This window comes from Natator depressus, chromosome 6 (assembly GCF_965152275.1).
Source record: "Natator depressus isolate rNatDep1 chromosome 6, rNatDep2.hap1, whole genome shotgun sequence".
In the NCBI taxonomy this organism is placed as follows: Eukaryota; Metazoa; Chordata; order Testudines; family Cheloniidae; genus Natator; species Natator depressus.
The window spans coordinates 112517726-112542058 of record NC_134239.1 but is presented as its reverse complement, the minus strand read 5'-3'; the positions used below and the strand labels follow the sequence as shown (position 1 = coordinate 112542058).

The window sequence follows — 24333 nt, the reverse complement described above, 5'->3', positions numbered from 1 at the left end:
ATTCTTAGATCAGCAGCTGGACGTGCATGAACAAGAACAACATCTGATTTTACAAGTTATACTATGGTACATGTCAGCATTTTGGATAACACAACTGAGTTCTTCATGCACTCATACAAAAGCTGGATTGGCATAAAGAGGGACAGCCTTGGCTTCAATCTCATTAATAATCCACAAAGTTTTAGTACTTCTTTTGAGGAGTTTCTGAAAATGTATGTCAATTGTGTGCGTACATAACATTGATGACTGTACAAATTATAATAGAGGTAGATGATGTTCAAGCGTCTCTTCTCAGTTCTGCCAGAATAAAGCAGCAAAACCCCTGCTCAAAGGAAGCCTATCATGTGGTGGATTTGTTATATGTAATTATACCCATTAGGTCTCCAGAAATAAAAACATGACCTCAGCAATGGTGCAAGGCCAGTGTCCGGAGAGGATGGTTACCTCCCTTCTCAGCAATTGCCACCATAATCTAACATGAACTGTTATTCATAGTGGAACCTTCAATTTATAACCACGTAACATCCATTAGCAATTATGTAAATTGTAAAGATGAACACTACCTTATGAAGAATGAAGCCGCAGCTGAAGTACCAGCAGAGGCCCCAGCAGGAGCAACCAAACTCTGCGAGGTCAGTGAGCCGCCTGTTCCAGTTTGGTCACAGTTGTTCAGCCCTGAGGCGACGTGAACATTAGGACCTTCCCGTCCACCCTCTGTTGCCGTTTCTGCCTGAAGAAAAATTTTAAAGATACATATGCGGATGTATACATATGAACATAGATTAAATGTATGACAGCCTGTGCTTAAAACATAGGAACAGCAAGGAAGAAGTAATGAAGGTGGACAAGCATGCCATAAAGGACCCTGCAGTGGAGAAGGTTAAAACCATGACCACAGCAGACAAGCAGAGTAATACGGAGACCCTTTGTTCTGGGTAATGCACAGTTAAACAGTTTGACAAGCATGAAGAAATGGAAAACGATAAGCAGAACCCTTTTGTTTTACCGTGTTATTTTGCGGCTGGCAGAACTGTTTATCTGGTTCAGTTATAACTGTCAGGAATTATTTCTCAGTGGCACATCAACTACGAGACCTATCTGTTTAAAAGGAGCTAAACAAACAGTCATATTTGTAACTTGTTTCCATATGAGCAGCAACGAGAAACAAGTAAAAACATCAATTTTTTAAATAAAAAACCTATATAAGCCTCTGCTCTGCTGTTTTTCCAACATCATCGGTCTCAACGGCACAAGTATGTTACATTTCTCCTGCAAATGGTATCTGTGCAAAGAACAAGAGTGCCTGGGGATTAATCATTTTCAGTGTAATGTCCCAAATCAGTGGTGTTTGGGGGAGGTTTTGGTTTGTTTGGGGTTTTGTTTGGTTGGTTTTTCGGCCAAAATGGCACAGAAATCAGTATTCTGAAACAGACAGTGTCATGTAAGTATCCTGACATGTAGGCCTATTAACTCTTCCATTGCCAAGTTTCATTAAGCTAGTTGCGATGTCCATGGCAGTCTGCAAAAATACACAACCACAGAGCTGGAAAAGTGTCCTTTTGGGGAGAACACGCTGTATTTCCAAGAGTACAAAAGGCTTAATTAAAGAAGACACAACAATAAATATTTGTCAGAAGAGTTAATTGCTTCATGTATGATAACATAGGATCTTTCTGTCATTTGAAATACTCCTCTGACATTTACAACTAATTAACTAAAATAAATTCAGGAAAAGGAGACAGCCTTGTAATGCAGCACAAATGCAATTAAATACTCCCTGGGATGCCACCAAATGTTAAATTCTAGGCCACCACAGATCAAGTTTTAAAGAACTATCTGCTACACAGACATCATAGTGCATCCACACTTACAGTCAATACCTCAGCTTTGTCACACTCTGAAAAATCCAAACTGAGCTTCTCTCATCAGAGTGGGAGTGGCAAAATTCTTCAGATGTCAAGCAACTCCTTTCTAGTCAGTCACTTCACACCTGAAGTGCTGCATGGAGTTTCATTGCGGGCCCAATTTTCAAAAGTGCTAAGTGCATCTTGACAGGTTCTGGGCACCCGCTATTCCCATTGAAGTCTAAGGATCAGATGCTTACAGAGTTTGGGTGGTGGGGTTTGTTAAGTGGTTGATGCTTTTCCCCATAGCAATTCACTAAAAACATTTTTACAGACTGATTTAGGAAACTTGACTCCAAGAAAGAATCTTCCAGAAGGCAATCCATAAATTCCATGTACACCTTTTGTTACTACAAATTAAAACTATAGGGCCAAAGCCTGGTCCCCACTGAATTTCACAGAAATTTCTTCGTGGAGTTCTATAGCACTGGAATTTACGCAACAGTGTTTTGTGGCTAGCAGGAGAATCATACATTTAAGTTACAAAGTATTACAGAAGAAGCAAAGATTTATGAACTACTGGATTTTCTGGGCAGACACTTCTTAATCTAAAGCTAAAAGTGAAATGTGCACAGCTAACATGATACTTCATGGAATTTCAAGGCAACAGATAACAGAGATTTATGATGACTCAGTAGAATCTGTTGACTGGATAACCTTTTTTTGCACCACATTTCTAGTCTTACAGTAGGTTACATCTCTTAACAGCTATTCATTTAATACAGCTCTATTGCTGAATGAGATATTTTTATGTCTAGTATGCATATAATGAAAGTGGATTTATCACACCTTTTTTGAAGCTATTATAGCATGTGGCCCTATACAGATAATGGATAACAATGCAGATATATACCCACCACCTCTTACCCCTTTCAAAATCCACAGGCCTAAACTTCCAAAACTGCCTAGTGATTCTGGACACTTCAATTTTTTGAGTCCCCAACTTGAGAGGCTTTAATGGGGCCTGATTTTCAGAAGGCAGATGCTCTATACTTGCTGAACATCAGTCCCCCCCAAGGGGACTCCAGTTCAGCACACAAAAGTTGCAGTGCCCAAAAGGTCGCTTTGAAAATTTAGCCTGCAGTTGCCTAGTAAGTGAAATGATTTTACTCTTTGCTCTTAGAGAGAGATTTATATCAACGAACGACAGGTGGGACCCAAAGGAGACTGCACTGATTCTTGGAAAGGAAAAAAAAAAATGAGAAGGAGGCATGCACAATAAATTAATCAGTGAAATAATGTATTTAAAGAGAATCCATACCTTTCCATTAAGTCTTTAATTACTCAATTAGTATCCTTAAACTCAGAGGTAACATCAGTTTTGCCATATATTGACAGAGAAAAACAAAAAGGTTCTTCAAAGCTTAGGATTCATTTCAAATAGTGTTTGCACCATCCTGAGCCAGCATGCCCCCTTGTGGGGTCCCAGAACTCGGGCTCCAGCCCAAGTCAGAATGTCTACACTGCAGTTTTACAGCCCCGTAGCCTAAGCCCAAGTCAGCCGAGACAGACCAGCTACAGGTGTTTAACTGCAGTATAGACATACCCTAAGTGGCTTAGGAGCCTAAATGCCATTGACTTTCAGTTAGACTTAGGAGTCTAAGTCCCTAAGTCAGTTTGAGTCTAAATCCCAGCCTAAGTGCCTAAACCCCTTTTGAAAAAAGATACTTAGACACTGTGACGCTGAGTACAACAATGCCTAAATACCTTTAGAAATTTGGGCCTTAGGCTCTTTTAAAATGTTGCCTTAAGGGCCAGATTCACTGCTCATTGATATCTGTGAAAAGACTCCCACCTAAATTAACAGGCATTGGATCAGGCCCTAAAAGTGCTATTAGTGTTAGAGAATAGTAAGCACTACTAGTGTTTGGCACTAGAAGTGGTCTGCTCCTGAAGTGTTGATTCTAATCAGGGACTGACTTCCCATTCCTTGGCTCTGCTGATGGGTCACAGGAGACCAGAACTGATTGTAATAAGTGCTTCACACAGGGGCAGGCTCAGCATCCACACTGCACGGAATGCTCCCAAAGATGGACACTCACAACCAGCCCAGGGAGCCTTTTAGAGAGAATGTTTTCTAACTAAGTGTGAAGCAAAGAGGGAGGGGAGGGAAAGTACAGAAAGGGATGGTGGCGATATGATTGGGAGAAAGATAGAGAGAAAGGTAAGGGGGGAGGAGGGGTTAGGGAAGGCAGAGAACAAGAGTGTGTATGGTGTCTACCGGTCCTGCTAGCAAAGAAATTCTCTAGACCATTCTCTGATAAGCAAGTAGAGAGGCAAAAATGGAGAGTGGGAGGAGAGAGAAGCCAGAGATGAAAGAGGAAGGAGAGAAAAGCAGAAAAGAAACAAAGTACGAGGGAAGGTGGACTAATGCACAAGTAAGTTCTGCCAGTGCCAGCCATCAGAGAAAAGAAGTGTTGCTGATTCAAGAAATGCCAGTTCAGGCATTAGGAAATCGAGCAGGTCCGGATCACTTGCCCTGAGGTAGGAAAACTAAAAACAAAAACTTGGGGAACCTCCCATTCACTGCAATTTGTCACAGATAACAATTTCAGGACAATTTCAACTATGGGCCCTGAAGGATTAAAGCAAGATAATGAAAGGAGGTGTTGCTTTTAAATCGTGAGAATTACCTCATCCACAGTGCTCTTCTGAAGGATGTATTTTGAAAATATCATTTTCCAGGGGAATGGGAGCAGGTTTGTTGATTGTTGGGGCCTTTTTTTAAACTACACAAGTCTGCACAAGGAGATGACTTCAATAGGCTGCTGAAAGGGAACTGTGCCTTCGCTGTTTACTAAATTTTCATAAATCATTCATGATCAAGTGCAGAAATCACAACCTTGTCATTATAATGTGTTACTGACTGCACTGAATATTTTAACTGCCATAGGCTTCTGCTCCACAAGATTAATGGTTCCTTATAAAAATAAAATAAAAACCTTAACCCTTCGGAAACTGAATAATCCTCAAGGGAGAGATTTCCACAACTGCTCAGCATTGGATTTAACTCCACTCCCTCTATAAGTCACACACCCATTGACTTCAATGAAAGCAGAAGTAGGCCGACACTTCTGAAAATCTTACCCCATGTGTTTCACACTTCAGGACTGGCTGCCAGGGATTTTGTAGGCGTCTCTAGAAGGTGCTGTGGCAGGGGAGAAAGCTGGCCAGTGGCTGGAGCAACCAGGTCGGGACTCCTGACCTAATCTGCCCCCTCACTGTGGGGAACCTCTCTTGGCCTGTGCAAGACCTGCTGGATCCCAGGGCCAGTCATGAGGACATGCACACACAAGAGTCACAAGCAGTGCTCTTTGTCCATGGTGCTCCTGTTGGAAGTCAAATTTTCTGAGCTGCAAATAGTGGCCATACATTTTGTTTTTTAAATTAAAAGATTGAAATACGACAGCGATGGGAGTCTTAAAGAGAGTATGGGGTGAGCACCAGGAACCTGGGGGCCTGGGGAGGTGAAGAAACTGAGCCACCCTAGCAATTCTTGCATAGCCTCTCAGTGTTGGGCTGGTACATTCCTACACATCCCACCCCATCTCTCACCCCAGTCAGCAGCAGAGGAGAGTTGGGATGGAGCTGCTGTGAGGGTTTCTATCTTAGGTATTCATAGGGTGCCAATCATAGTAATAGCCAGATATCAATCACTACCATTAGGAGGTTTAAAAAGACGATTTCAGAATTGATGGCTCAAACTCCAGCTACTTGTCTTCTTTAATATGTTTGAAAAAAGTCCTTGTAATTCTTTACACAACACCAGGGAGCAGGCTGGTTTAAGGGCATAACAGGCAGTTCCACTGAGGCAGAGGTAAAGGTATTGCAGCAGGTCTGTTGAAGCAGGTGGAAGATGGGGCAGGCAGGAGCATGAGTCCATCCAACATAGATGGGGAAAGAACTAGCAAGGAGATGTCTAAATGGGCAGGCAGGGAGTCAACCAGAATCAAGTGGGGAGGGATTAGCAAGCGAGGGGGTAGGGAGGGAGCGGCTGATCCAATTTGCTTCAAGGGGCAGAACAAGCCAAAGATGGTGTCATATGTCCCCACCCCTCACTCTGCAGGTACATTCACTAGGGTTCTGGAGCACCAGGGAACGGAGCCCTTTCTCTGTATACTCATACATGGATCAGTGCTCTCTATTGCGACCGTATGGGAGGAGCTCAGGAAACATCTGCCTAGTTTCAAATACATCAGACTTTTCCAAAATTACATTGTAGATAATTTCACAATACAGTATATCAGATATCCAGGTTCATAAGCTTTTGTCTACCTATAACTAAAGTAGGTAACAATTACAGCTCTAACAAGCTCTTAACTTATTAATAAAAGTTTGAGGTCCAAAGCCAAAAATTCATCCAGAATGTTTCCAGTCTCTGGACACTGGCCTTTGTCCATTGTTTCATAGATGCCAAGGCCAGAAGGGACCACTGAGATCATTCAGACTGACCTCCAGGATAACACAGGCCACAGAATTTCCCAGAAATACCCATAAAGCTAGCCTGCTGTTGCTGTGTTCCAGTGGAATAGTAATTGTAAAATCATGTGCATAAACTGGCACTGGGGACAGAGAAGAAACAAAAGTTGAGATATAAAAGCTTACACAGATGAAGAGAGAAGGACAAATAAATTTGTGGACAATAAAATGAAGGTAGAAGAAAACCAGAAAGGAAAATCCCAAGAAAAATGGATGGAGGTATAAGAGAAAGGAAACAGATAGGATTTCTAAACATAAAAACCAAAGGTAGCTTCATTTAGGAGAGAAGTATAAAAAGGACACAAATTAAAGTGGATGGGTCCAATTGTCCTCTCACTTAATGCAGTTTTACATACATGTAACTCTACTCATATTAATGGAGTTATTCCTGATTTACACCAGCATAAGTGAGATCAGAATTGGACACAGTTTCCTTCCAAACACTGGGCCAATCTTGCAAGAATTCTGCATGCAGAATTCCAACAGAAGACAATGCGGATTTTGTATGTGGAGCTCTTGCAGGATTGGGCCTGTGGTTTTGCATTGGAGTTTGCGGGGGGGTGGTTCCCTTTAATCCAGTAAGTTCCACTTTAAAACTACAGTGGTAACAGCTAATTGAATTGTCGAAATTGCTTGGCCTAACAAGTTTGCATCTTATATAAGCTACTGTTTGTACATGAAATAATGATAAATAATTTTACCCAAAAGCAATTCATGCTAAAACTCTATGACCTACTACCATTAACTGGAACAAATCTGATGTAAATCACTATCTGGGTAATTCTCAGACTGTAAACCCTCCTTTCCCCCAAGCATGGATGAAAGGGTGCACATACCTTGGAAGTGAAATTTCTCCCTTTCAGACTCATGTAAAGGTATCATGAAGTAAATGCCCATTTGAACTGAAACATGTTTGGGATAAACTTTTTACAAGTGTGTTTCCACTGGGACTTGTTATAAACTGCCCTACTAGTTTATAACTAAAATACACTACTGTAGCTGTTTTACAACCTGCAGCTGTGCTGTGCTAACAAGAATACCATCTCCCGTAATTTGTGCCTAAACCTGCAGTGTCAGCCTTTTATGTGCATCACACTCTCTCTGTGAATCAAATACAGAGTTATCCCAAAAAAGGCACCACTGCCAGCTACAAATGGGAGTTTATAACACCTCACTATTGTTTCATCCTGAAAATCACATCAGAAAAAAAAGCAGAGGTAGAATTTAGTAGAAACAGGAGGGTCTGTCCACCATCTCACACAGCAGTGCAGCAAGCTACCTCATAGGAGATTCAAAATCATGAGCAAACTCAGGGCCCTCAGAATTTGGATTAATGTTTGAGATTGAGGGCTCAGTCCTTGCACCCACTGAAGTCACTGGGAATGTTGTAACTGAATTCAATATGTGCAGGATCAGATGCTGAGAGCACAGAAGTGGGGCCTGATTCTTCACGGTCATGCACTTTGGGCCAGATTCATGCCTGTGCCGGTGCAAGGATGGAGAGGAGACAGCTTGTGTCTGCCTTTGCTTAGGGTCTACGGGCGCTATTCCTGCCCCAGCACAGGCTAGGGCAGCTATTAGGGCTTGTGCCTCTGCTTCAGAGATCCCAATGAGGTCACAGGTGTAGTTTTTGGGGGGTGCACGGGGGCATTGCTCCCCCAAAGAGAGGAAAGGTGTGGGGGAGGGCGGAGGGTCATGTGCCATTCCCTCCCCCCCATTTCTGTGAGTGCAGAGCTTAGGGTTGCCAACTTTCTAATTGCACAAAATCGAACACCCTTGCCCTGCCCCTTCCCCAAGACCCCATCCCTGCCCCACCTCCCACGCACTCCATCCGTCGCTCACTCTCCCCCATCCTCACTCACTTTCATTGGGCTGGGGCAGGAGGTTGGGGTGAGAGCTCCGGCTGGAGCTGCAGGCTCCCGGGTGGGGCCAGAAATGAGGGGTTCAGAGTGCAGGAACAAGCTCAGGGCTGGGGCAGGGAGTTGGTGCAGGAGCAGGCTCAGGGCTGGGGCAGGGAATGGGGTGCGGGAGGGGGTGAAGGCTGCAGGCGCCAGGAGGGAGTTAGGGTCTGGGAGGGGGTTCAGACATGGGGCAGGGAGTTGGGCTATGGGAGGGGGGTCGTGGCGCAGGCTCCAGCCAGGTGGCGCTTACTTCGGGCAGCTCCCAGTCAGCAGCGCAGCGGGGCTAAGGCAGGCTCCCTGCCTACCCTGGTTCTGCACAGCTCCCAGAAGCGGCCAGCATGTCCAGCTCCTAGGCAGAGGGGCCGGGGGGCTCTGCACACTGCCTGCGCTCGCAGGCACCACCCCCGCAGCTCCCATCAGCCGCAGTTCCCAGCCAATGAGTGATGCGGAGCCAGTGCTCAGGGTGGCAGCACTGTATAGAGCCCCTGTGGCGACCTCTATCCCTAGGAACTGGACATGACAGCCACTTCTGGCAGCCATGTGCCACTAACCGGACTTTTAGCAGCCTGGCCAGCATTGCTGACCACAGCCAGCAGGGTCCCTTTCCAACTGGGCATTCTGGTCGAAAACCAGTGCCTGGCAACCCTAGCCGAGCTGCCCTGGAGGGCCTGCTCTGCTCTACCCGAGTGAGATAGGTGAGGGAGAGGGGCTCTGTGCTTCCCATGCTGCCCCTCCTCCTGCCCAGCATGTTTCGGCTGGCAGGGAGCAGAGGAGGTGGGGCGGAGCATCTGTTCTCCTGTGCTCTGGGTCCCTGTCTCGGCAGCTGGATGCCACCTCCTGGGTCCTAGTGCCCGCTGCTCTACTGTACAAAAGTGAATGCCTACAGAGGGACAGGGGGAAGAGAGAGTGGGGAAGCAGGTGGAATAGGAGTTGGTATGGGGCAGGGGAAAGTGGGGAGAGGATGGGGAAGAGAAAGGGATACAGGAATGGGGGGGGGGGGGAAAGCAGGAGCTGGGCATGTGGAGTCCCCTTAGCAGCAGCAGCCACCCCAGCAGGGAGGTGGTCACAGCTGTAGCACAGCAGTGACATGGCTGCAGCAGCTGGTGCTGGAGTGGCCGCCAGCAGCAGCTGGGGCTCCCCTGTTAAGTCGGAAAATTCCCTCCCCCTCCGAGCACCAGCAGCCCAGGTACCACTCCAGGCAGGGGAGAGAGCCAGTGAGCCAAGGAAACTGGCTTCAGTATTACTCCTGGGGGAATTCTGTGCCAAAAAATTAAAGATTCTGCACACAATATTTTTAAGTTCTGCAAATTTTATTTGTCAAAATAATACTATATAATCATGCCTTCTTTCAAAATACCTGTCAGCAAGTATGTCTGTAACAACACAAAAATTCCTCCAGGAATAGAGTGTTAAAGAAACCCCTATGACAACCCAGTTCCTGTTTCTCTGCCCCCTCCCTCCCCCCAGAGCCCAGCCAGGGGGCCAGACACACACAACCCCTCCCCCAGAGTGCCACACCCCCATTCAATACACCTGAACTCCCTCCCTCCTGAGCCCAGCCATGGGGGATGCCCAGCCCACCTACACCCCCTCCCTCCCAGAGCCCAGCCATGCCCCCCAGCTCAGACACCCTCCCCCTACTGCCCAGAGTCCAGCCATGCCCCACCCCCTATTGCCCAGAGCCCAGCTGTGCCCCCCTCCCCAGCCCAGACACCTCCTCCTATTGCCCAGAGCCCAGCCGTGCCTCCCCCCCCCGCCCCCAGCCCAGACACCCTCTCCCTGCCACCCAGGGATCCAAAGGGAGAAACAGCCTGTTACGGGGCCCCAGGCTTGTGTGGAGTTTCCTTCGCACCATCATCTCCTTCCCTCAGGGCATGCTGGAAGCTGCAGCTGCTAGGAACTCTCTACTCTCCCCCCACCCCCCTGCAGTGTATTCTATCTGCAAGCTAGTCTCTGCCAGGTTCAACGGCCTGTAGTGGCAGCCAGCAGCCCATTTCTGTGCAGGAAAGGAAATTATACGCAAAAACCATTAATTTCTGCAAAATTCTGCATTGAGCGGTAGTGCAGAATTCCCCCAGGAGTATCAGCATGCACATGGGTGTGTCCGTATGTGTATGCCCCACTTCCCCCCGTCCCCACCAATATAGAGGTCAAACTATGCCTATGGCAGGGGTGTGGGGCCACCACAGTCACTACTTCTCGTCCACCCCCTGAAATGCCTGCTTCTCCTCTAGGCTGCCCAGGTCCCTGCTTTGGAATGCCGCTGAGGCCAGAGCTGCTGCAGAGGCTCCCCGCCAGGGCATTCCCTGGGGAGGAATGGCTATGCCTGTTCTACAACACTGAAGCTAGCACAAACAGACCATCAGGCATTGAGAAATCTAGCCATTTGTGTGGTCATTTGCGCTCATGCAAAGTGGGTGTAAAATGCTACCATTCTCATTTAGCAGCATTCTACAGCGACTTCACACCGGGGTAAATGGCCACACCCAGTCCCAGGCAGTGGAAAAATCAGCTCTGTGCCACTCAGTATCCAGCGGAATCTCTTTCTTGCCTCTACCAGCTGATTAACACATTGTCAAATAAACTCTGAGAAACCCGTGTGCCCTCCTAGATGCCCTGTATAAACCTGGCACCCTCAGATTTAGGATCACAGAGGAAAAGGCAGCCCCAAATGAAAGGAGTCCCCTGCTGGATATTCCTCATTTTCAAATCACTACTTTGTCGGGGATGGATTCCAAACAGTCTCAGTGGAGTAAACAAAGCCTATGCTTGAATAACTGGGATCTGTCTGCCACAAGAAAACCTCACCTGACATGTTTTATCAACACACATTAGAAATGAATGCAGCTTCCCAAAGCCAAAATGTGGCTGCTTCACTGCTCACTATGTTTTAAACTACCACTTTGGTCACAATTAAAAATGGACTGTTTGCCCAAATCTGCAGCCCATGGTTTCTTGGCCGACTCCCCTGACAGAAGTCGGTAGTTGAAAGCAAAGGGAGGCATTTACAAGCTTGAAATAATATACATTTACATCAGCTTAGGATTTGTTTTCCTCACATAAGACAAATCAGAGCAAAGGCCTTTTCATTAGTGCAAACTTCCAATAGCCCGATATTTCTTTAAAGGGAAGAGAAGAAAGATGGTCATGTATGCAAGGCACAGGACTTTGAATCCTGAGACCTGGGGTGGCCTGCCCCTGGCTCTGCCACAGACTTCCCATGGGATTCTAGGCAAGTCACTTAATCTCACAGTGCCTCACTCCATCTGTAAAATGGAGACGACAATACTTTCCTACCCAAGAACATCCTCATTAATATTGTGAGGTGCTCAGATATTCTGATCATGAGCAGCATAGAAATCCCAATAAAGAAAATAAAAGGCAAAAATGGGAGACATTCATTCCTAATTTCTATTTTGATCATGCTTGGGCCTGTGTGTTAAATTTAAACTACTTTAAAGAAAACAATTTTAGGGACCAACCTTCCTGTCAGGTACCAGAGTACATGTCACTGTGCAGCTAGTATCTTGCTTAAAAATGTACAAGCTCTGGCCATCTGAAGGGAGAACTGGGCCCTTAGCACACACAAAGCTACTAAACAGGGCTCTGTGACAGGCCTAAAATTTATGCTGCCCTCTGGGCTACATGCATGCTGACTCCTCACTAAGTCAGCCCACCCCAAGAGAGTTTGGTCAGTACGCAAAGCCATGAAAGAGAAAGAACACTGGAGTCCCAAGGCAGGGGATGGACAGTTCATATGCGTGCAGTGCAACTCCTTTATCGTCAGTGCCTTCTTTATTTACCCCTCTAGAATCAAGCAGCTTATGGAATTTATTACAGCCCGAGAGCTCGATTAACACAGATGCACAGCAACTTAACAGTTCTTGATCAGGGTTGTGTTGGTTCTTTTTAAAGCCAGACCAGAGTCTTTCTAACCTTGGTATGTTAGCAGGAGGTGCGGGAACTCACACATGCCACCTCCAGTCACTGGAGAGGGTCAGAAGGGGAGGGTATCAAAAGTGATACAAGGGATCATCGCCAATGCATGGATGGACAAACTGCCCCTTCCCCACCCAGTCATCAGAGGAAGAGTCCCTTCCCCTATCTATCCATCCAGCTATTTACATGGCCCTCACCACCATCCCATCTGAGTTCCTACCCTGATACATCACTTTTAGTTTGAGAGACGTGACAGAATGGGTGCTGAGCCTCTCTCTTTGTCCAACAGCACTGAGCTGTCAGTCAGTAGCCTTCCCAGTCATCATGTGGCCTCTTTCAAATTCTGCCCTGAAATAAGAGCATGAAGTCAGACAGGAAAGAACCTACTGCCCTGTGTTAGGACAAGGGATTTGCTCAGTGAATCTTCTGATGTCACTCCCTCAAGCCTGATTGCAAACATATGGCAACTGGGCAAGGCAGGATGACTCCATCCCCTAGAACAAGGTCAAATCTGGGCAGCCAGCCTTCATGGCTGCACAGCTGGGGAGAGTGTTAGAGAGTCAAACTTAAAAGAAGGGCTAACTTTGCAGAAGAACTAAATATAAACACTGTATAAACCATATCTTCGTGTAACACAGTTAAGAAATATACATAGATTTACTTCTCTAAAAGTGTTATATTTTTAATCTTACAAGTACTACTTTAAGATTCAAGGCAAGCCTCTAATTATTGATTCTTAGTTACGCTGGGAAATTACCTCATCTTAGTCTTAAAATTCTATTTATAAGCCTAATAATCTCATCATTGATTACTGTGAGTGTATTCTAATTATATATCCATTACCTCCCCAACAATGAAGTAAGATCAATAATGCACATAAATGAAAAAGGAACTTAAATACATATATTAATGCCATTTCAACTAGCATTATTTTATACACCATCTAGAACCATGCTACAACATTAACAATACAATAAATCTTTTTCAATTAACATAGTTGGTTTGACACCATGTTCTGTAGACCAGCAATAAATTCCATTAAATATACATATATGAAATGCATGAGAAGTCTAGGCATTCTAGCTACATACTATAAATTCTCTCTCTATTTTTTTTAATTCAATGGAACAGTTGTTTTGTAATGGCTTTTTATGTCTGAGTTTCAATAACTAAACCAAAAAAAGGGAAAAGCGTCTACTACCACGGTGTTTCTGTCCATGTTACATGACCCCGATATGTATCATAGCATTCCACCACTCAGGAATGCCATGATTCTGGTGCTTAGGTGCTGGGGCAATGGTGTATTTCACAGGCCTTTTAAAGAGTATGTCGAGGATTCAAGCCCCTCAACTGGAGTAGTGTGTCCAGTTCTGGACGCCACATTTCAGGAAAGATGTGGACAAATCGGAGAAAGTCCAGAGAAGAGCAACAAAAATGATTTAAGGTCTAGAAAACATGACCTCTGAGGGAAGACTGAAAAAACTGGATTTGTTTAGTCTGGAGAAGAGAAGACAGGAGACATGATAACAGTTTTCAAGTACATAAAAGGTTGTTACAAGGAGGAGGGAGAAAAATTGTTCTTCTTAACCTCTGAGGATAGGATAAGAAGCAACGGGCTTAAATTGCAGCAACGGTAGTTTAGGTTGGACATTAGGAAAAATTTCCTAACTGTCAGGGTGGTTGAGCACTGGAATAAATTGCCTAGGGAGGTTGTGGAATCTCCATCATTGGGGATTTTTAAGAGCAGGTTGGACAAACGCCTGTCAGGGAAAGTCTAGATAATACTTAGTCCTGCCTTGAGTGCAGGGGACTGGACTAGAGGACCTCTCGAGGTCCCTTCCAGTTCTATGATTAGACAAATGAGAAAATTTTGTCCCATCTATAAAATTATTTTTCTTCCATCAAGTGCATCCACCAGTCCAGGCCCAAGACTACTTGTGTCAAGTCCTCACAGGTCTGAAAGATTTTCTCTTGTGTAACACCGACAGACCCCAGTTGTCGGGGGGGGGGGGGGTACTGAACCTGGGACCTCTGGAACTTGGTGCATGAGCCTCTACTGCAGAGCTGGGCAAACTTTTAATATGGAGATATACCTATCTCACAGAACTGGAAGGGACCTTGAAAGGTCATTGAGTCCAGTCCCCTGCCTTCACAGCAGGACCAAGTACCATCCCTTATTGTTGCCCCAGATCTCTAAATGGCCCCCTCAAGGACTGAACTCACAACCCTGGGTTTAGCAGGCCAATGCTCAAACCACTGAGCTATCCCTCCCCCCTATAGCCTGCAGAACTGTCCTGCCGGGCCCTTGAGCTCCCGGCCGAGAAGGCTAGCCCCCTGGCCCCTCCCCTGCTGTCCCCCATCCCCCGCAGCCTCAGCTCACCATGCTGCCAGTGCTCTGGGCGGTGTGGCTGCGAGCTCCTACTGGGCAGCGCAGCTGCGAGAGCTGCCGGCCTGCCCCGGTGCTCTAGACTGTGTGGAGGCATGGCTGGCTCCAGCCAGGCAGCACAGCTGCCAGTCCTGGTGCTCTGAGTGGCATGGGAAGGGAGCCGGGGGGGTTGGATAAGGGACAAGGGGTCAGTCACGGGACAGGGAGCGCTTGGATAAGCGTGGGAGTCCTGGGGGGCCTGTCAGGGGGCCGGGATGTGGATGTGGGGGGCAGTCAAGGGAAAGGGAGCAAGGGGGGTTGGATAGGGGTTGGGTCCCAGGGTGGGGGTGGGAAGTGGGAGGGAGCGGATATAGGGCAGGGGCCAGGCTGTTTGGAGAGGCACAGCCTTCCCTACCCAGCCCTCCATACAGTTTTGGAACTTCGATGTGGCCCTCAGGCCAAAACATTTGCTCACGTCTGCTCTACTGCATGAGCTAAAAGCCATACAGCTCTTACCTAAGGTTGTAGAGCAAACTCATTAATCTCTCTCTCTAAGTGGTCTCAGTACCACTAAATGGGACAGAACACCACACCCAGGTGTGTGAGTTACATTTGCACCAAGCGCTCAGGTAGAAGCCGATGAGTTCCAGATGACCCTGTCAAGCCAGGTAGATTATTATACTACACCCACCTCTGAAGAAGGGTGCCTATTGGAGACTGACCCTAGGAGACAACTTCCAAATATCCACAAAGCATATAAATAGTAAGTATATAAATAGTTACAAGTGCACCAATTAGAGGGAGAGGACAAAGGAGAAGAGAGGTGAAGGGGCCTCTAACTGGTGGATGACCTAGGCATAAGACCAATAAACAGCCAAGATAAAACTGTCCTATTTGTAAGGTCCACATATCCACCTATCAAAAGCCTTACTACCACTGGGACATGAGTGGTAGGAACAAAAATAGGTAAGTAAACCAAAATTAAGAGAACAAAAAGCTAACACTGGTAGCCTGCAGTTCACAGTATCCAAAAGTAGAATATTCAGACAATGAAATGTTGTTGTAATGCTTGGTGAATAACCAAAATATGAACAAAGTGTCCTGAGTGTCTATGGATTAAGTTTAGAAGTGTGAGCAACAAGAGTGATGTAGTGGTGGGAGTCTGCTATAGACCACCGGACCAGGGGGATGAGGCTTTCTTCCGGCAACTCGCAGAAGCAAAAATTAAAGGGTGACTTTAATTTTCCTGATATTTGCTGGGAGAGCAATACAGCGGTGCATAGACAATCCAGGAAGTTTTTGGAAAGCGTACGGGACAATTTCCTGGTGCAAGTGCTAGACGAGCCAACTAGGGGGGGAGCTTTTCTTGACCTGCTGCTCACAAACAGGGAAGAATTAGTGGGGGAAGCAAAAGTGGACGGGAATCTGGGAGGCAGTGACCATGAGTTGGTTGAGTTCAGGATCCTGACACAGGGAAGAAAGGTAAGCAGCAGGATACGGACCCTGGACTTCAGGAAAACAGACTTCGACTCCCTCAGGGAGCGGATGGGTAGGATCCCCTGGGGGACTAACATGAAGGGGAAGGGAGTCCAGGAGAGCTGGCTGTATTTCAAGGAATCCCTGTTGAGGTTACAGGGACAAACTATCCCGATGAGTCAAAAGAATAGTATGGCAGGCGACCAGCTTGGCTTAATGGTGAAATCCTAGCGGATCTTAAACATAAAAAAGAAGCTTACAAGAAGTGGAAGGTTGGACATATGACCAGGGAAGAGTATAAAAATATTGCTCGGGCATGTAGGAATGAAATCAGGAGGGCCAAATCGCACCTGGAGCTGCAGCGAGCAAGAGATGTCAAGAGTAACAAGAAGGGTTTCTTCAGGTATGTTGGCAACAAGAAGAAAGCCAAGGAAAGTGTGGGCCCCTTACTGAATGAGGGAGGCAACCTAGTGACAGAGGATGTGGAAAAAGCTAATGTGCTCAATGCTTTTTTTGCCTCTGTCTTCACTAACAAGGACAGCTCCCAGACTGCTGCGCTGGGCATCGCAACATGGGGAGTAGATGGCCAGCCCTCTGTGGAGAAAGAGGTGGTTAGGGACTATTTAGAAAAGCTGGACGTGCACAAGTCCATGGGGCCGGACGAGTTGCATCCGAGAGTGGTAAAGGAATTGGTGGATGTGATTGCAGAGCCGTTGGCCATTATCTTTGAAAACTCGTGGCGAACGGGGGAAGTCCCAGATGACTGGAAAAAGGCTAATGTAGTGCCAATCTTTAAAAAAGGGAAGGAGGATGATCCTGGGAACTACAGGCCAGTCAGCCTCACCTCAGTCCCTGGAAAAATCATGGAGCAGGTCCTCAAGGAATCAATCCTGAAGCACTTACATGAGAGGAAAGTGATCAGGAACAGTCAGCATGGATTCACCAAGGGTAGGTCATGCCTGACTAATCTAATAGCCTTCTATGATGAGATTACTGGTTCTGTGGATGAAGGGAAAGCAGTGGATGTATTGTTTCTAGACTTTAGCAAAGCTTTTGACACGGTCTCCCACAGTATTCTTGTCAGCAAGTTAAAGAAGAATGGGCTGGATGAATGCACTATAAGGTGGGTAGAAAGTTGGCTAGATTGTCGGGCTCAATGGGTAGTGATCAATGGCTCCATGTCTAGTTGGCAGCCGGTGTCAAGTGGAGTGCCCCAGGGGTCGGTCCTGGGGCCGGTTTTGTTCAATATCTTCATAAATGATCTGGAGGATGGTGTGGATTGCACTCTCAGCAAATTTGCGGATGATACTAAACTGGGAGGAGTGGTAGATACGTTGGAGGGCAGAGATAGGATACAGAGGGACCTAGACAAATTGGAGGATTGGGCCAAAAGATACCTGATGAGGTTCAATAAGGATAAGTGCAGGGTCCTGCACTTAGGACGGAAGAACCCAATGCACAGCTACAGACTAGGGACCGAATGGCTAGGCAGCAGTTTGCGGAAAAGGACCTAGGGGTTACAGTGGACGAGAAGCTGGATATGAGTCAGCAGTGTGCCCTTGTTGCCAAGAAGGCCAATGGCATTTTGGGATGTATAAGTAGGGGCATAGCGAGCAGATCGAGGGACGTGATCGTTCCCCTCTATTCGACATTGGTGAGGCCTCATCTGGAGTACTGTGTCCAGTTTTGGGCCCCACACTACAAGAAGGACGTGAATAAATTGGAGAGAGTCCAGCGAAGGGCAACAAAAATGATTAGGGGTCTGGAACACATGACTTATGAGGAGAGGCTGAGGGAACTGGGATTGTTTAGTCTGCAGAAGAGAAGAATGAGGGGGGATTTGATAGCTGCTTTCAACTACCTGAGAGGTGGTTCCAAAGAGGATGGTTCTAGACTATTCTCAGTGGTAGAAGAGGACGGGACAAGGAGTAATGGTCTCAAGTTGCAGTGGGGGAGGTTTAGGTTGGATATTAGGAAAAACTTTTTCACTAGGAGGGTGGTGAAACACTGGAATGCGTTACCTAGGGAGGTGGTAGAATCTCCTTCCTTGGAAGTTTTTAAGGTCAGGCTTGACAAAGCCCTGGCTGGGATGATTTAATTGGGGATTGGTCCTGCTTTGAGCAGGGGGTTGGACTAGATGACCTCCTGAGGTCCCTTCCAACCCTGATATTCTATGAAAGTAACAGCTTTGCAAATTTCAATAAGAAATTCTATTTCTGACAATACTGTTACTATAGTCCTACTGGAAATACCACTACAATCTTAGTGGAATGGGCTTAAATGCTTTGAGGCGTCACTCTGTTAGAGCCAATGTAAAACTCCTTCATATCCAAATTAAGTCATGTAAAACAGTGACCTTCACACCTTATGGGATGAAAAAAGTTCTGGGTTTTAGACAGATTCTGATCTAAAAAATGTGATATTTGATGACTTTTCTGAGGTCCAGACTGAAGCTGGATTTCTTTCTCATGGGGAAGATTGTAAAAAAGGGAGTGGGATGTTCTGATCAAATGCAATGATTAGTTGATCCGGGGATCATAAAGGAGCACATAAGTAGTGCAAGTGACTTATGACAAAGCAGAAGAAATGGAAACTGGCTGGATGAATAGGAACAGGGAAGGTCCCTGTCAAAATCAGTTCAGCAAAGGAAGTGCATGGTTAAAACCTCTTGGGTGAGAACAGGAAGATTCTCCATCGGGATGTACATTTTAGGATACACTTGTTGAGTGGGAAATTCTGCCTTCATATGTATTCACCTAAATCCCATTCAAGTAAATAGGAGACTCTTGCCTGAGAATTCAAGGACAGACTTTGAATTGTGATTAAAATAACCGGGCCAGATTCTCAGATGGGGTAAATCAGCATAGTTTCTTTGACTTCAATAGACCTATACTGATTTACACGAGCTGAGGATCTGGCCATGTCTGGCTGATCTAGCAAGGTACTTAAACACATGCATAACTTAAGACAGATGAATAATTCCACAGATTTCAACTGGACTAATCATGTGTTTACTGACAGGTGTGTGCTTAAGCACCTTGCTGAACAGGGGCATATATTTGGTCATCTTATTCTGCATGTTACTTCTATTTTTCTAATAATCCAATTTTCCAGTTCTCCCACTGAATTTTTTAAAGCAAACGAGAACAGCAGTTCTCAACCGGGGGGATCCGCGAGCAGTTTCAAGGGAGCCGCAAGACCCTGTGATTCAAGCCCCGATCCCTGGCACCCCACCCCAGCAGGGTTGAAGCCGGGAGGCGTGGGGATAAAGGCCAGAGCCCCGAGCCCTGGTGCTCCCTGTGGAGCAGAAACCCTGAGCCCATGGTGGGCAGAGTTGGCGACATGGAGGGCAATCCCCCACCTTCCAAACTGCAGCACAAGAGCTTGGCATTCCCGGTGGCAGCTCCACACCTCTCCTCCCTGCCCCCCTTCCCACCCCCTGGCCAGGTTGAAGGCAGGAAGCCAGAGCTGGGCAGTGCAGGGCAGCTGCTGCTTTGGCTGGTGCCATGGAGCAGGCAGCAGCAGCATTCCCTTGTCGCCTGCTCATACCCCAGGTTGAAGCTGCTCATCAGCTCCCAGCCCCTTTTGTTCCTGCAGCGGCAGCTGGTAAGAGCTCCCCGAGTGGGGAGGCCCAGCTCTGTGGCTGGCAGACCCCTCCGGGAACAGGGACTGCAGGGGAGTCCTCCCAGCACACAGCCCCTAGTACCCCCCTCCCTGCACCCTGAGCTATCCTCTGCCAGCACACCACCCCAGCTACCCCTCCTCCCTGCACCCTGAGCTACCCCTGTCTGCACACAGCCCCAGCTACCCTCTCCCTGCCCCGAGGCCTCCCCACCCCCACTAGGCCCTGGAGTTTTATAGCATATCGAGGGGGACCTCAGAGAGAAAAAGGTTGAGAACCGCTGAACTAGAAGATTTAAGAAGCTGCAATATTTTTGCAATATAACCGGTACCATTTGTTTCTATTCAAATCCCATGTCACATTGTTTATGTTTTGGCATAAAATGCAAGGGAAAACAATTTGCTGTAATGTTTTTACTGCACTGGGGATAGCTACATTAAACTGGTTAATGTAGTATATAAATACATTTACCTGAAAATGTACAGAAAGACGTAACTTTTCCTGAGTCCATATATTTGCACGTTTCTAAAAGGTTTATATATATTTACATTGATTTATTAGCATCCTGACCAAATTCCAGCATAGGTAAATCACATTTGGCATGCCTGAGCTTCCCCGTGCAGTTCTTCATTCCTATTCTAAACTTTTGTGTAGTGATGCTATGCATTGTTGGACCTTTGTCACGTTTCACCCCAGAGGTGAAATTGTATTCAATTTGTTAGCTTTGAGACAAAAAGGGCTATTAAAAATAATATTCACACTCTTCAACAGCCAGACATAAATCAATTGTCTTAGACAGAGTTATATCACCCCAAAAGGAACATCTCTAGCTGGTCAGTAGTTTTTTTTAAAACTGTTGACCAGAGAACAATCAGTTGAAGCAACTGATCACAAGACCCTATCTCACAACTGAATTGTATCTGCATCTTTTGAACCTTATTCCCTATGTTTTTCCCCCTACATTTTATTCTGTCCTGATTCCCAAACTGTTTTTCCCAATAGTTGATCCTGCAACACAGAACATTATAATTTATACAGCACCCAAAGTCTGCTAGATGCTTTAAAGATGCATCCCAGTCCCAAAAGTTTACAATCTGAGTTCCAAACCCATATAAGAACTGCAGCAATTACACTAAACACTGCAGCTCACAGGTGGGCATTATTGTGCAATACTTTGAGTTTGAGAGGGGTATTTAGGAGGGAACACTTTGATTTGAAGATTATTGTAAAATATTCATAGTTGTTCTGTCTCCCAGACAATATTTTTACTATATTGTCCTTGAAATTGGTCATGCGTGAAAATTATTAACATACAGAAAACATGTTCATACATAATGGATCTCATAATACTCTATGAACATACACTCTGAGGCTCTTTTATCTGTAACCTTGAAGGGTTACACCTCTGCCACAGACTTGCTGTGTGACCCTGAGCTAGTCACTTAGCCTTTCCATTGCCCAGTCTTTAAAATGGGGATAATACCTAATTCACATGCTGTAGTGAGTGTTAATTCATTAATACATGTAAAGCACATGGAGCTCCTTGGATAGAAAGCTACCCCTTAGTGTAGTAAACACATTATTTCAAGAAGGATCCTCTCTTACACATCCTGTATATGAACTAGAGCTGGCCAAAAGTCAGAATTTCCAGAATTTTAGCATTTAAAAATTTGGTTTCACTCCAAAACATCTAATGGTCCTTTCTGGTCTTAAACTATGAATCCACATTTTTCAAAATTTCTCACAAACCGTAAATCTTGCAGAAGTTTCATTTCCAAAACACCAATACATGGTGCTTTCAAACAAAGTGTGCAGGGCCGTCCCTAGCCATTTTGGTGCCCTATTCAGGCCCAGCCTGCTCCGCTCTGCTTCCCTGGCTCCCAGCCTTGTGGGGCAGGAGGGAACCACCCCCCAACACTCACCAGCAACACGGAGCGGGCTGGGGCCGGGTCGCTCCACTTACTGCCGCCGGTGAGTGCAGGAGGCCCAACCCCTGCTGCAGTCCTCAGGAGAGTGGGGGCAGGGCTGGGGCGGAGCAGGGGAGGGGGCTTTGTGGAAGGGGTAGAGTGGGGGCGGGGGATGGGGCGGAGGCCATGGAGAAGAGGCGGAGCAGGGGCTGGAGCAGCACGCAGCTGCGTTGGGCACCAGGAAATTTGGTGCCCCAATTTCCTGGTGCCCTACGCAGCTCTGTACTTTGCACATGGGTAGGCCAACCGGTTGTCCCGCGGGACAACAGGTTCTAAAAGGGCTTCTAAATTATCAACTGGCCAAAAGCGGCACCTTAGGCTCCGACCCCGTGGGTGCTCCGGAGCTGGAGCACCCACTGGGAAAATTCCGCCCCTGGCCCCAGCTCACCTCCGCTCCGCCTCCGCCCCCGCGTTACGCTCCACCCTGCTCTGCTTCTCCACATCCCCGCCTTCCCGCGAATCAGCTGTTTGCGCGGGAAGCCGGGGGGCTGAGAAGCAAGCGGCGGCTTCGCGCTCAGGCCCAGAGAAGCGGAGGTGAGTTGGGGCGGGCGGGGGGGGGGGGCGCGAGGAGGGCCAGCCAAGCTGCAGCAGGTAACCCGAGGGGGGGGCACTCAGGGGAGGAGGCGGAGGTGGAGGGGAGGTGAGCTGGGGCTGGGGCCAGGCACGGGGCAGGGAGCTGCCGGTGGGTGCTCTGCACCACCAAATTTTTCCCGTGGGTGCTCCAGCCCCAGAGCATCCACGGAATCGGTGCCTAAGGCGCCACTTTTGATGTGATCAGTGGGGGAGCGACCATTCCACCTAGCTTTGCTACCCTGCCCCTAGGAGCCAGAGGGACCTACCGGATGTTTCCCGGGAGCCGCCCCAGGTAAGCACCGCTGGGACTCCCCACCCTGCCCCCTGGCAGGTCCCTGTGGCTCTTAGGGATGGGGCAGGGTGGGGTGGGCACCCACTACGGTGGCCCATGAGACCCTCCTGCCTGGTTCCGGGGGCAGTCAGGGGACAAGAGAGGGGGGTGGACGGGGCAGGCCACGACCCCCTCATGGGGTGAGGAGGGAACTGGTTGTTAAGATTTTGGCAGCTCATCACTGGGTAAATCCATCTGACTTCTATGGCGATACTGCAGATTTACATCAGGGTAACAGAGATTGTGTGTGTGTGTGTGTGTGTGTGTGATCATTTCACCCACCACTGAAAGTCAGCCCCCTCTAGGATACAAACACAGTAGTCTTTCTATAACTGCAATATTACACAGCAGTGTTTTTAGAAGGCAGTGTTCTGCTGAACTTGGAGCTCAATCAGCTGAAACTACCAAACAACCTTAGGCAGTGATTACGTACAAGGATGTAGACTGATATACAGTAGTATGCCAATCTGAAATCTGTCCAGAGCCAACAGCTCCAGTCTTGCAAAATCTGCTTCAGGATATTTAAATGGCCACCAGTAGATTTCAATTTGTATAGATCTCATCTGAATGGGGGCACCTCCAGCAGCACAATGATGGGGTATTAGGTCAGTATGAAATTTTACTTTTCTTAAAAAAAAAAAAAAAAAAAAAAAAGTAAGTCTCCTACATAGCAAACAACTTTTGGTCTGTTTTCTTGAAGGTCTTTTAAGGACCAATACAGATCATACAAAATTGGTAACTGTCATAAATATAAAGGGAAGGGTAAACCCCTTTAAAATCCCTCCTGGCCAGAGGAAAAATCCTTTCATCTGTAAAGGGTTAAGAAGCTAGGATAACCTCGCTGGCACCTTACCAAAATGACCAATGAGGAGACTAGATAATTTCAAAAGCTGGGGGGAGGGAAAAGCAAAGGGTCTGTCTGTGTGATGCTTTTGCTGGGGACAGAACAGGAATGGAGTCTTAGAACTTAGTAAGTAATCTAGGTAGATATGCGTTAGATTCTGTTTGTTTAAATGGCTGAGAAAATAAGCTGTGCTGAATAAAATGGATATTCTTGTCTTTGATTTTTTTTGTAACTTAAGGTTTTGCCTAGAGGGATTCTCTATGCGTCTGATGACGTGAGCTCACGAAAGCTTATGCTCAAATAAATTGGTTAGTCTCTAAGGTGCCACTAGTACTCCTTTTCTTTTTGCGAATACAGACTAACACGGCTGCTACTCTGAAACCTGTCTCTATGTTTTGAATCTAATTACCCTGTAAGGTATTTACCATCCTGATTTTACAGAGGTGATTCTTTTTACTTCTATTAAAATTCTTCTTTTAAGAAACTGAATGTTTTTTCATTGTTCTTAAGATCCAAGGGTTTGGGTCTGTGGTCACCTATGCAAATTGGTGAGGATTTTTATCAAACCTTCCCCAGAAAGGTGCAAGGGTTGGGAGGATTTTGGGGGGAAAGACATTTCCAAACAACGCTTTCCTAATAAAAATAAACCCATATAAACGTTTGGTGGTGGCAGTGGAAGTCCAAGGGCAAAGGGTAAAATAGTTTGTACCTTGGGGAAGTTTTAACCTAAGCTGGTAAAAGTAAGCTTAGGAGGTTTTCATTCAGGTCCCCACATCTGTACCCTAGAGTTCAGAGTGGGGAAGGAACCTTGACAGTAATGGACACTCTTTTCAAGGTAACAAACTTCTCTAACATGGAAAATCTGTCTTTGGAAAAAAGCGATAGAGAGATGCATATAATACAGGAGTTGTTTAAAAACAGACATCACTGGA

At 46.5% G+C, this 24333-nt stretch overlaps 1 protein-coding gene across 2 annotated transcripts in view; it reads right to left on the bottom strand.

Moving 5' to 3' along the window:
• The window catches only part of KIF26A (kinesin family member 26A), a 136420-nt gene that overhangs the window by 64520 nt on the left and 47567 nt on the right, over window positions 1–24333 (bottom strand). For both annotated transcript variants that reach the window (XM_074956332.1, XM_074956333.1), the window contains exon 4: window positions 564–730. In XM_074956332.1, coding sequence (XP_074812433.1) covers window positions 564–730 — 167 coding nt within the window. The remainder of the gene's footprint in view (window positions 1–563; window positions 731–24333) is intronic.